Source organism: Delphinapterus leucas, chromosome 8 (genome assembly GCF_059928025.1).
Source record: "Delphinapterus leucas isolate spDelLeu-1000000601 "Yukka" chromosome 8, BTC_Dleu_Yukka2, whole genome shotgun sequence".
NCBI classification, from domain to species: domain Eukaryota; kingdom Metazoa; phylum Chordata; class Mammalia; order Artiodactyla; family Monodontidae; genus Delphinapterus; species Delphinapterus leucas.
Window position 1 is genome coordinate 68,338,893 of NC_143136.1, and position 13,608 is coordinate 68,352,500.

Genomic DNA, 13,608 nt, shown 5'->3' on the forward strand with positions numbered 1-13,608 from the left:
TGACATCACATTTTAGGCTAGGAATTATTGGGAAATGGACTAAGGAAGATTTCAGATCAAATAGATTAGAACAGGTAATACTAGATACTGCTGTGTTGGCCCCTTGGCTTATGAGGGTCGGTACACAAAAGGAGAATGCTGCTTAGTCTGCTGAAACATTTTGATTGGTCATCACTCCCCTTGAAGCATAAAGGTAAGTAGTTATTGTATAGGGCCAGTTTTCAGTATCAGGAAGTTTGTAGGCCCTCTCTCAGAAGACTCTTAATTTTTAGCCAATGAATTTGCTACTCTCTACTTGAAATTTTGAATGTTCTATGTGTTAGTTTTGTCATTTCCTACCTAGGAGATGATGAATCTGTTGCATTATTAGGCTGAGGGGGCAGTAAGTAAACTATTATGATTACTTTATTGTATTTACCCCAGTAGTGATTTTTTCTAGAGAGAATCTTGGTTAATATGGTGTTCAATTTTAAAAAAAATATCCAAAGGAGTGTAATAGGTGTAGTGATGTCGTGCAGGCCTGGGTGAGCACTGTGCAGCTTTCCTAGAGCAAGCCGGCCATGCCTGCAGGTGTTTGCCTCAGGTCTCTGCCCTTAGGAAGTCTGAGAAAACCTACAAATGAAAGCAGAGTCCCTAACAGCCAGAATTACCCTATGGGAACCTTGTAGAAGAGAGCCGCTTTTATAGACCTCATGAACTTCTGAATAGCATACCTGTGTTGGGGTGGGGGGGTGCGGTAGTGAGTGTCTTAGATTAATATTTCCATGAATGTGTGCTAAAAATCGATTCTAGAAGACCTTAGTCTTTTATTCCCAATTTCCTCCGATTCTGAAAGTCGTTTCTATGTCCTTCCTTTTTCTATATAACAGTGTCTTTATCATTTTGAAGCTGTGACAGAACTTTGAAGAACGCCACAGTAGTTTTGCTTCAAAATAGTTAAAGAGTTAAATGGAAGAAGTAGAGCAATGAGGCAGCAACTGTTTAGTAATTAAACCTAAGTTAGGGCTTCCCTGGTGGCGCAGTGGTTGAGAGTCCGCCTGCCGATGCAGGAGACACTGGTTCGTGCCCCGGTCCGGGAAGATCCCACATGCGGCGGAGTGGCTGGGCCCGTGAGCCATGGCCGCTGAGCCTGCGCTTCCGGAGCCTGTGCTCCGCAACGGGAGAGGCCACGACAGTGAGAGGCCCGCGTACCGCAAAAAAAAAAAAAAAAACAAAAAAAACCTAAGTTATAAAATGGTCAGTAATGATAAGAATGAAAAAATGTTATCCAAACTGTCCGGTTTCATGGGAAATATAGACTTGTTCATTTATATATACATAAATTCATCCTATAACAATAAAACACTCAGGCTTTTTACTGTAGTATGTCATCCTTGTGCACACTTATGTTAAAGTATCTTAAAAGCAGTTTTCTATTAAATTATATATTTTAAAAATAAACACATTGCATTGTGAAATTTGCCAGCTGTATTAAGAATTTTCTAATCCTTTCAAAAGTGAAAATTGATGTTTTGGAACAATTCTTCAATTATCTTGAGGAACTATTTTTCTTACTTTCTACTGTTTTCTGAATTTTTATTGTACCTAATATTTAAGCTGTTTCTAAACATCAGTGGGAGTTATTGTTCTGGAGTCATGTTTCTAATAATGTTAAAATAGTATTGTTTCTGAGGTTTTTCTCTTCATGTTCCAAAGAGAAACCATATAAGAACTGTTTTTAAAACCCATCTTATTATTTGGGTGCCAAGTTAAGTGACACGCATGTGCTGCTGTTATCTAGGGAGCATGATATTTTGTTCAAAGAACATTTGGCTCCACATTCTGCTTACATTTCACATCAGAAATATCGCCACAAATAAATAGAACAATAATAATAACAATGACAACAAGTTTAGTTCTATTTCCAATTAGTATTAAAATTCAAGAAACTGGTGAAAAAGCTCTTTGTCCTCCTAAGACCAGAACACTCTCCTGAACACAGGCTTCTTCAGTTCCTACTAATATTAGGAAGTAGCTTATGGTTTAACTATTAATTTATACTTTCAAATACTATTAATGATTTTAAAGCACTGGATAAATACTCATGTTTCAGGGGATGTGAATAATTCTGTCCCCTTAAGGTTATTTAATGAAAGCTTAATCTTAAATTTTGCAGCCCTGCTTAGGTTGTTATTTAGTATGCATCAATAAATAAACTTTCAATTATCTTGGTAAGCATATCCAAAAATAGCATGAGAATCAAAAGGCAATGGTGTATCCAGTAATTGTTCCAAATAGATAACTTTAAAAAAATATAAATTTATTTATTTGTTTGTTTGTTTTTGGCTGCGTTGGGTCTTCATTGCTGCACGTGGGCTTTCTCTAGTTGAAGTGAGCGGGGCCTACTCTTCATTGTGGTGCACGGACTTCTCATTGTGGTGGCTTCTCTTGTTGCGGTGTGTGGGCTCTAGGCGCGCAGGCTTCAGTATTTGTGCACGTGGGCTCTAGGGCACAGGCTCAACAGTTGTGGTGCACAGGCTTAGTTGCTCCGTGGCATGTGGGATCTTCCGGGACCAGGGCTCAAACCCATGTCCCCTGTATTGGCAGACGGATTCTCAACCACCGCACCACCAGGGAAGCCCCAAATAGATAATTTTGATAGGATCTTTATTTAATTTCAGATGAAACAAATCTTATGAAATTTAATTATTTTTGCTAGAGTTTATGCAGTTAAACTATGCATTTCTCTATGCAGTGATAATGGCCAACCTATTTTATTTAAACTTTATTATATATTCCTGTCTTTTACAGTGATTATAACTTACTAAAATCATTTGTTGCATGTATTTTACAAATGATTAATCTACAAGAAAAATTTTAATCCAATAAAGGTGAAAGTTGCCCTTTTTGGTTGTTTTTTAAAATAATTACTCTAAAGCTAAAGCAGTTTCATTTTTTCAAGGGGCAATTTTTTTTTTTAAATCATGTTTGTTATGTATGTTTGTTAACTTATGCCACCAATGGCTTAGCTCAGCTAACTGAAAGGAAGCCAGACCCTTTTATGGGGGGGGTGGGCAGTGAGTGTTGTGTTGTGTTTGTGGTAAATTCCATTGTCTGTGACTCCTAAATTATTTTCTGAGACCTTTTTTTTAAGACATTTATTCATGTTTCTTCTGTATCCATCTAATCAAATTCCTACTCATAGCATACGTGTTTTCTTATTTTCTCAACTCTGTATTTTGATAATCTTTTAAAGAAAAAAAATCCTAATAGAAATTCCCTGGAAATAATTTACAGGACTAATGAATCTGTAGGTCTTTTAGACAGTTCTACATTACAGTCCCATTAATATTCTCTCCTTTTTATAAGGCTTGAAGTAAATCCCATGACACTAGAAGAATTTAGATACTGATTACTTGCGATTGGTTCCTGGTGATTTGCTCTTAATAATTTCCAGTTGAATTTAATGAAAGTATGATTCCTGAAATGCTGCTTCATTAAAATTGCATCTTTTCCCCTTTAAGTGTGGTCTCAGTCATTTCACCCATTTTGCGGTGTGTTTTTCTCCCCCTTAAAAAGTAATGATTGAGAAAGCAGAAACAATTAAGAATATCACTTTAGTTCTTCCTAGAAGGCCCCCCAGAGTTCCTCTGCATGAAATGATGCAAGCTGCACTTCATCAGGATTTTATAATATGTTCTTTCCAATTGAAGAGATTATTTTTTTAAGTAGTTTTAAAAGAGAAACATGAAGATTTGTGGGGAGGTGAAGGAAAGGAAAGTGAAGAATCTGTTGCATATACAGGAGAAGTAAGGTGTTTAGTATTTTTACTCAAAAAAATAAATATATATATATATATATATATATGGAGCTTGATTAATTTATACAGTGCAGCATTCAGAGTTAATTTAATTGAGATGGTGATTTGCCAATGAATATCTACATGGATCCTTTTTAAAAATCCAAATGCAAATGAGTACAACTGCAGTAAAATATATTTGCAAATGAATCCTGTTGCTTTATTCATTTATTATGTAATTACTGCAATCTTTCCCACCTTGTTTTCAGTATTTCTTAATCATTAAGTCAGAAGCATGACAGCAGTGCCGGCCCTGGCATGATTCTCTTTGACTGAAACCTTGTAAATTAACACAATTAGCACAGCATCATCCTGCTAATTAACTTCCAGTGTCTGGTGCAGTGGTTTTGCAAGCAAGGAAGAGGGAGTCAGAAGGGAATCAACATGCCATTCTGTTACCAAACTCTGTGATACGTTCAGTTTAGCTCAGTAAGTCAAAGCCGGCCATGTCAGGAGCCAAAGTCAGGCAATGAAGAGCTAAAGGGGTTGGAGGAGGAAAGCAGAAGCGGGTAGGAGCTGTCAAAATAGACTGCAGTAATTCAGAAGGGAGCTGATGCCACAGATGCTTCATTTAGACCAGAACTCCTTCTTATCAAGGAATCTCTGCCAGAGGGCACAAGAGAGTTTGCAAAATTCACTTACCATAATACAAAGGAGATTAAGGAGGCCTGCTTAATACAGCTGTATCAGAATAGGAAGTGTTCCAATCAAGCAGAGATTAGAATAGGACGAGCCAGCACTGGGAAATAGAACAGGGTTCCAGTGCTCTTCTGTAACTAACTATATGTGAGTCCTCGAGGGTACATTATAAATCCCTTTGGGTACTGGTTCCCTAATGAGGGAAATAAGGCAATGTCTAAGGTCTCTCTTTAAACTGTAAAATTCAAATGATTCTCTCATTCTGACTGCTTCATAATGAGAAAATACTCTTGTATAGTTTGCTACATAGTCACCTTGCTTCCGTTTGTAATCTAGCAGATGATAGAGTTACACATAGCATCTCATTTTCTAGTTGTACTCTTCGAGTTTATGCCACACACTGCTTTCCATAAATGTAAAGGGTTAGAATCCAGATTCTCTGTTCTTATCTTCCCTTTTACCTGCTTCCCCCCTTCACATATATATATATATTTCCCCCCCCCCCACCCCTCAGTACCTTGGAGGCTGTAAGGCAGAGGGAAAGATGATAACAGAAGAAGGGAGAATGCTAGCTAGAAGACCGACAGACAAGTGATGCTTGTTTTTTTTTTTCAGAGTTTCAACAACAGGACTGAGAGGCAGAAAGGAGCCAGTTGTAATTCATACCGAGTTGTAGGCTTTGTGCGATGAAAGCGATGGAGCGCTGCCTGGGAGATTGCTTTGCTGCACTCCACGAAGCAGATTTGAAACTGTCGTGGACCACTTTAGATGAGAGTTGGATTATGGAATGACCTGCTATGTCTGTGTCATATTGTTCTGCGCAGGGAGCATTATACTGTGCTAACTAGGTGTTCAGTACCAAATAAGAGAGGTGTCCTAGATGTGATCTGTCAGCTGTGTCTCATTTTTATATTGGTTAAAATAGAAAACAGAAACTGTGATGTGAAGAGACAGGATAGCTGGATATCGCACATGTTAATACTCTCACGTGCTAGATATTTAAAATGTATGCATATTTTATTGTAAGAACTTATGACTGAATTCTAACTTGACAGGAATGTGTATGTACATACATATGTGTTTCTGTGTGTGTGTGTAGCAAGTAACTTGATAGACTTAGCAGAAATAAGTTTACTTATTACTTAAAAATGAAAAAGAATGTAGGTCTCCTACAGAGTTTTCATTTAAATTGTTTACTTTTTATACAGGGTTGAAATTTTATACAGGGTTTTCATTTAAATTGTTTACTTTTTATACAGGGTTGAAATTCAGTCCCTTTTAAAGTATATGCATTGTAGAGACCATAACAGGTATTATAAACTGTGGAAATCCTTTATAATGTCACTATCGTTGGCGGAAAATAATAGGTAACAAAAGAAGTTGGGGGAAAAAGCTTTAACGGTTCTGATGAGTATCTAAGTAAATTAACTTTTTCCCCCCCAAATCTTTAGGCTTGAAGATGCAGTGGACGCCGGAGCATGCCCAGTGGCCAGAACAGCACTTTGACATCACCTCCACCACTCGGTCTCCTGCCCACAAAGTTGAAGCTTACAGAGGTCATCTGCAGCGCACCTACCAGTATGCCTGGGCAAATGATGACATATCTGCTCTGACTGCATCCAACCTACTAAAAAAATATGCAGAGAAGTATTCTGGCATTTTGGAAGGCCCCGTGGACCGACCTGTACTCAGCAACTACTCTGATGCGCCATCAGGACTAGTGAACGGTCGGAAAAATGAAAGCGAACCGTGGCAGCCTTCCTTGAATTCAGACGCTGTTTATCCCATGAACTGTGTTCCGGATGTTATCACTGCCAGCAAAGCTGGAGTCAGTTCAGCCCTCCCTCCAGCAGATGTCTCTGCAAGTATAGGGAGCTCTCCTGGGGTGGCCAGCAACCTGACAGAGCCTAGTTATTCAAGTAGTACCTGTGGAAGCCACACTGTACCTAGTCTTCATACAGGGCTCCCATCTCAGGAATATGCCCCAGGATACAACGGCTCATATTTGCATTCTACTTACAGCAGCCAGCCAGCACCTGCACTTCCTTCACCTCATCCTTCTCCCTTGCATAGCTCTGGGCTCCTACAGCCACCACCTCCTCCTCCGCCGCCACCAGCCCTGGTCCCAGGCTACAATGGAACTTCTAACCTCTCCAGTTATAGCTATCCCTCTGCTAGCTATCCTCCTCATACTGCTGTGGGATCTGGGTACAGCCCTGGGGGTGCACCCCCTCCTCCTTCAGCATACCTGCCTTCAGGAATTCCTGCTCCCACCCCCCTGCCCCCCACCACTGTTCCTGGCTACACCTACCAGGGTCATGGTTTGACACCTATCGCACCCGCGGCTCTGACAAACAGTTCGGCAAGTTCTCTCAAAAGGAAAGCTTTCTATATGGCAGGGCAAGGAGACATGGACTCCAGTTATGGAAATTACAGCTATGGCCAACAGAGATCTACACAGAGTCCTATGTACAGAATGCCCGACAACAGCATTTCAAACTCAAATCGGGGGAATGGCTTTGACAGAAGTGCTGAAACATCATCCTTAGCATTTAAGCCAACGAAGCAGCTAATGTCCTCTGAACAGCAAAGGAAATTCAGCAGCCAGTCCAGTAGGGCTCTGACCCCTCCTTCCTACAGTACTGCTAAAAATTCATTGGGATCAAGATCCAGTGAATCCTTCGGGAAGTACACTTCACCAGTAATGAGTGAGCATGGGGATGAGCACAGGCAGCTCCTCTCTCATCCAATGCAAGGCCCTGGACTCCGTGCAGCTACCTCATCCAACCACTCTGTGGACGAGCAACTGAAGAATACTGACACGCACCTCATTGACCTGGTAACCAACGAGATTATCACCCAAGGACCGCCAGTGGACTGGAATGACATTGCTGGTCTCGACCTGGTAAAGGCTGTCATTAAAGAGGAGGTTTTATGGCCAGTGTTGAGGTCAGATGCATTCAGTGGACTGACGGCCTTACCTCGGAGCATCCTTTTATTTGGACCTCGGGGAACAGGCAAAACATTATTGGGCAGATGCATAGCTAGTCAGCTGGGGGCCACATTTTTCAAAATTGCTGGTTCTGGACTTATCGCCAAGTGGTTAGGAGAAGCAGAGAAAATTATCCATGCCTCTTTCCTTGTGGCCAGGTGTCGCCAGCCCTCGGTGATTTTTGTCAGTGACATTGACGTGCTTCTCTCCTCTCAAGTGAGTGAGGAACACAGTCCAGTCAGTCGGATGAGAACCGAATTTCTGATGCAGCTGGACACTGTACTAACTTCGGCTGAGGACCAAATCGTAGTAATTTGTGCCACCAGTAAACCAGAAGAAATAGATGAATCTCTTCGGAGGTACTTCATGAAACGACTTTTAATCCCACTTCCTGACAGCACAGCGAGGCACCAGATAATAGTACAACTGCTCTCACAGCACAATTACTGTCTCAATGACAAGGAGTTTGCACTGCTCGTCCAGCGCACAGAAGGCTTTTCTGGACTAGACGTGGCTCATTTGTGTCAGGAAGCAGCGGTGGGCCCTCTCCATGCCATGCCAGCCACAGACCTTTCAGCCATTATGCCCAGCCAGTTGAGACCCGTTACATATCAAGACTTTGAAAATGCTTTCTGCAAGATTCAGCCTAGCATATCTCAAAAAGAGCTTGATATGTATGTTGAATGGAACAAAATGTTTGGTTGCAGTCAGTGATAACTTCTTTAAAAAAAATGTAATGAATGTTGGCACACACACATAAAACCTGCTACATAGGGTATAGAGCCCCTTTCCAGTAGTGTTTGAATTGCAAAGGGTACTGGGGAAGAAGACGATTAAGTTGCATCTTTAGAGTCAGGGTAGATTTGGAGGAAAAATGCATCCAATGAGAGCTTCTGATTTGAAAGCCCCAGATGACATAAAGCATCTGCTGATGCTCAGTTCAGTTCAAGCTAGACAACACTCACCAAGGAGCAAGGTGCAAGTGTGTTGATTTCAGAAGGACATGAACCTCGTGTGTTGATTCCATTCTGCTGTTCTCGAGATTTAGTTGCTGTCAAGTGCCTGGAGTGGTGCTTTATTTTTTGTTTGCCTCACAATTACATTGGTGGCATGTGCTAATATAAAGAGCTTTAACTTCAAACATTATTGGACTAAAGAGATGAATGGTTGTGTTTCGACAGAAAACCAGATTTTTGCCATTTTAAGAGCAACAGTATTCCTCAATCCTGTCTGTTCTGCAGTATTAAGCTAAGAACAGGTAAAACAGGGTAACGGTAATCTGGACCTTAATTTCTGCAGTTCATTTCTTTTGATGTTCTTGTCTGCAAAAACTCAGGAAAGTGATTGTGATTTGTACAGTACCTCAAAGGAATGTGTTGAAAGCACTATGTACTGCTGAGAGTAATGGGATAGGCTTCAATGTTACTTTATATTAAAATGTATGTTTACCTCAACAATTGGAAAATAGCAAGGAAAATTACTTTGAATGTATCCAGAAAAATACTGAGTGTGATACAACTGAATATTTACAACTTAAAGTAAAAATGGAAGGATTTTTTTTTAAAGGTTCTTTCACTAATTATGGGGAATTGACCAGAGCAGAATAATTCTTTATATCAATACCTGCAAGAGTTCTTCGTACATTGCTCCTTGATAATGAAGTGAAAATGTTCTTAGAAGGTACACTGGTTAATGGAAAGCTACTTATACAGTCTGTGTTAGTGTCTAGAACAGTCAGCCACAAGACCCGTTTAGGACCCTGAAAGTCACAGTACCTAAAAACTAGGACTGCCTTTTCCTGCAGAGCTGGTAATGGTGGTGATTTGCAAGTTCTCCCTGAAACTGCTGGGAATGGTGTCATCGTATTCACTAATCTAGCTTATAGGCTTGCCGTGCTGTTTGACAGAATGCAGAAGATAGCAACCAAAACAAACAAGCAAACAAATAAATACAGAAAACAACCAACCAACTTATATATCTGCAAAGAATATATCTACGTCCCCTCTCCTTCTTGACTCCTCTCTTGTCAGTGCAATTTTGCTTCTCATTTTGAAATCTTCTGGGCTGTAGTGCTCCCACATTCATTTCTACCTCAGTTTTGTTGCATTTCTCTTGGAAAGTCAAATAGAAAATTGGAAGTAGACACACACACACACACACACACACACACACACAAATATAGCTTGCCAAACATGTTACTTTGTTTTCTTCTGTCTTTTCCCATAAATCTAGTTTCCAAAAAACATCAGCCTTCATGCTCACTTCCACCGAAGTCCACCCTCACCCCAACAGCATATGTGGCATTTTTCTCAATTTCCCATTCCTCATCTGCTCCCCACCAAGTTGTTCTTTGTATCCTTTAATGCTTTATGTGCAACTTTTCATTGCTAGGTGACTGATGTTTGGCAATGCCTCTGAACAGACACGGTGTAGGCTGTAGCCTTCCAAAGCCACTGCCCGTGCATAAGCAGAACAGCCTGGCTTTTTGAATGTATTTTTCCTGGTTTTTTTTTTTCCTTCCTTTTTTTAGTTGAGAGATGCAGTAACAAAACTGTTGCAAAGCACTGGCATTTTATGTATTCAAAAAGTGATGTACATTTTTAAAAATTTTAAATAAATGCAATGAGAAGCCCTAAGAAAGGTCTTTCTGTTATTGTTTTGTTTTCCTTCAAATTTTTTTTTTTTACTGATTTCATCCACAATGTCAAATTCTCTGAAACACTTAACATAGAGAAAGCTAATGAAGGACTTGATATTTCTGAAATTTTATGATGCTTGATCATTACTCCCCTTTTTTCTTATTTTCCTTGTTGCTAAAAACTGAACAAATGAACCAGAATTTAACTTACTATGATTTTCTATCAATTAAAACTGTTCTTACACATAATTATTCCATATTAAAAAGCAGTGCCTTTCATTAAGGATACAAAAAATAATATTTAAGTACGTCCTCTGCTTTTCACAAGTGAATAAACACTACAGTCGTGTTCTGGCTCTACCCTGCACATATCCCTTATTGTAAGGAAATTCTAATATCCCCATTAACCTGTAGGTTCATATTGATCTCACTGACAAGTTTACTTTTGCACGGTGCTGACCTATTTTCAGTCTTTTGGACGTCACATTTCATCTCCGCCAACATTCTGTGTTCACTTGAAAGCAACTGGCAAGTTTTGACAAACCCAATCTTACTTAGACAACTTTGGAAAATCCAGTATTGACCCACATTTCCGTGGCTAGTAAGAGTTAATGCCAAATATATGACTGCACTATTGTGTTTCACACTCATTTATAAAACTGAAAATAAAGTCATGCATATTGGCTTTTAGCTTTAAATGACTTAAAAATTACTTTGAGATATGAGTGGCCAAAAATCCATGTACTTAGGCAGAAGCTGAAGTTGTGTGTGAATTTCATTTAGCCTCACAAATTCTAGGATTTGATCTCTTAGGAAATTGGGCATGCTGAAGAAATGAAGATCTGTTGGGGGAGATAATGCTGACTTTTGAGTAGGTAGTGCTGTCCTGTGAGTGTTTGATTCTGCATGGCAGCATTATGAGCTCTTCTATGGACTAGCCTAATAATGAGCTCTTTTCTGACCATCTTTTCTAGAGCTTGGGGAGGGGTGGGGGTACCACATCCTGAGAAGTGAACGTGCACAATCAGTTATGGTACAGCTGAGTAATGGGGCTTCATAGTCTTGGACTCTTTTTGACTGCTAAGAATTTGGAGAAGGCTACTAATGAAGGTAAGGTAATGAGCCAGTCCAAGTCTCTTGCTGTCTCGCCAGGGGATTTGAGCCAGTCCACTTAACAGCCCCTAATTCCCTTCTTCACAACTGCAATAACATTTCCAACAGGGACAAAAAGGAAGTGAAGGAAACTACTTCAGTAGAAGGATCAATAAAAATTCAAGAGGTAGTTCATAATGACCTTATGTGTGACACGAATGGAAATACTCTACACTTCTGGCATGCTTCTCACCAAAATATTTAGAACATTAGTGACAATACAGAAAAATTTGCTGACTGAGCTGATCAATGGAATGTGAAGGCAGTATACTTTAAGGCTATTTACTTTCACACAGAGTGTTTATCTATTAGTCAGTTTGTATTCTATTCAAATGCAGATAGACGGGTATAATGTTTTCTTGTGCATTTGAAACCTATCAAGGAGAAAATAAACCATTCCACTAAAATACATAGGCCAAACACCATCTGGGCAAGTGAAAAAAGCTATCCAGAGGCTATGCTATGTAAAATACCAAGGTCAATTTACACTGGTTGAATAGTACTTGGCTACGCAGTTTTCAAAAGAATACATCCAAAAAAAGTCCAAATTAATTCCCACAATAGGTCTTTGTAAATTTAAATATATTTGTGGGTTGGAAAATATGTTCTAGAGGCATTTAGAATTTTTTTCTCTGAAAATGTGTCTAACTCCAAGCAGAAAGTTACTTCTATAATCTCATTCTCATGTTTTTTTTAGCAAGAATTGGGTATGATCATTGAAATTATTTTGCAAAGTGAAAGGGACACAGTTTGTTGAACTATTGAGGCCACTAAAGTTCTAATATATATACATATATATATAATTAGCGTGTATGTTTGTGTGTGTATGTATGTGGTATGTGTGCTGTTTTCACCACCAACTATGTGAACTTTAAAACTGTCTATTTTACATTACTCAGAAGCAACTGGTTACTTCCTCTCTTCATATATGCCGAGATATACATGACCACTTTATAATTCAAAGTGTTTTAATATGTTTTTTGTTTTGAAAAGTAAAGCCTTCAGTTGTTGAATCACCTGATTTTCATATGAAGCACATTAGCAAACATGGAGCTATTAGTATTTCAGAATTCAAAACCAGCTGTACTTGTGACTAACCCACACATGAACTGAAGCTCACACTCTACTAAGACCTCTGGTTGACATTCGATTTTGAACCTGCCAGATGCATTTGTGTGAACCAGGGATACTGCATCTTTAATGAACAAGTCTTTCCTCTTTCCTGTTTTTAAATACAACACAAGCAGTGTAGCACTAGGCACTGCAATTGTCAAAGACAATTAGACTGAAAGCAGGAAAATTTCACCTCCCTGTCTCAGTGATATGTAGAATGTCGGCAGCATGGGTCAGCCTTGCCACAGAGTTGTGTGAGAATATATGAATCAGTCCTATAGAATGTTAAATATTTATAAAATGGTTCTGTAGTACACCAAGGTTGGGAGCACATTCATTCTTTTTTGTTGTCCTATGATACAAAGAAAACTAAAGTTTATTTCCAGGCTTAAAACTCATTCTCATTCCCTCCCTGTCTCTTTCTCCCTCTTTCTCTCCCTCCCTCTCTTTCTCTCTCTCTCTCTCTCTCTCTCTCTTTCTCTGTTTCCTTGTGGATTATATACAGTTGCTAGAGATTATTCATTTCTTTGTTTTTCTTTTTTCATCTGAAATATATTCAAACATTGTTCTTTATAACCATTTCTACCTCATTGCTACATATTGTACATGTAGTATTTATTTGTTGTCTTTTTTTGAATGTCATGCATTTCGTAAGAAAAAGACTCGTCCTTGAACTTGAACAGTCTACCTCAGAAAGACTGTCTTTACACTGAACAGTATTAGCAACCTAAATGATAAGACGCATTAGCAAAGTGTGGCAGGGTAGATAATGCACGAGTACTTGGGATACTGATGGACTTTTAATTGTACTTATAACACAAGACTGCTTAAAAGAACTTAAAAGAAATTATGCACTGTGTAAGGTCTTCATCAACGTCCCATTTGGGGCATAGTATATAGAATACAGCTTTATTCTTATGTGCCCATCTCTGAGAAATGTGTTAGCATTCTCAAATATTTTACACTGGCAATCTGGCTACTTAAACTAAAACAACATTTTTATATTCTTTTGACTGACAACCTTAGCTCTTAAATTTAAGAGAAATAATGGTACTTTATTTTTAACTTCAGTCTTCAGTGATTTTAAATGCCTTCTTTTTAATTCTGTGACTCCTGATATAAATTAATAAAAAACAATGCAGTCGCAAGGACCTGCACAACACTTAAAGAAACCAAAAAAATATAAATGGCACTTCCCAAAGGAATTAGCAACATGGAGTCATGGGTGCTTGCAAG

At 39.0% G+C, this 13,608-nt stretch overlaps 1 protein-coding gene across 1 annotated transcript; it reads left to right on the top strand.

Moving 5' to 3' along the window:
- Window positions 1-5,050: 5,050 nt before the first annotated feature.
- FIGN (fidgetin, microtubule severing factor) lies at window positions 5,051-10,840 on the top strand. The gene is made up of 2 exons (XM_089916750.1): window positions 5,051-5,348; window positions 5,929-10,840. Exons 1-2 carry the CDS (start codon window positions 5,246-5,248, stop codon window positions 8,181-8,183), a joined length of 2,358 nt encoding a protein of 785 aa, XP_089772876.1. The 5' UTR covers window positions 5,051-5,245; the 3' UTR covers window positions 8,184-10,840.
- The last annotated feature ends 2,768 nt before the right edge of the window (window positions 10,841-13,608 follow it).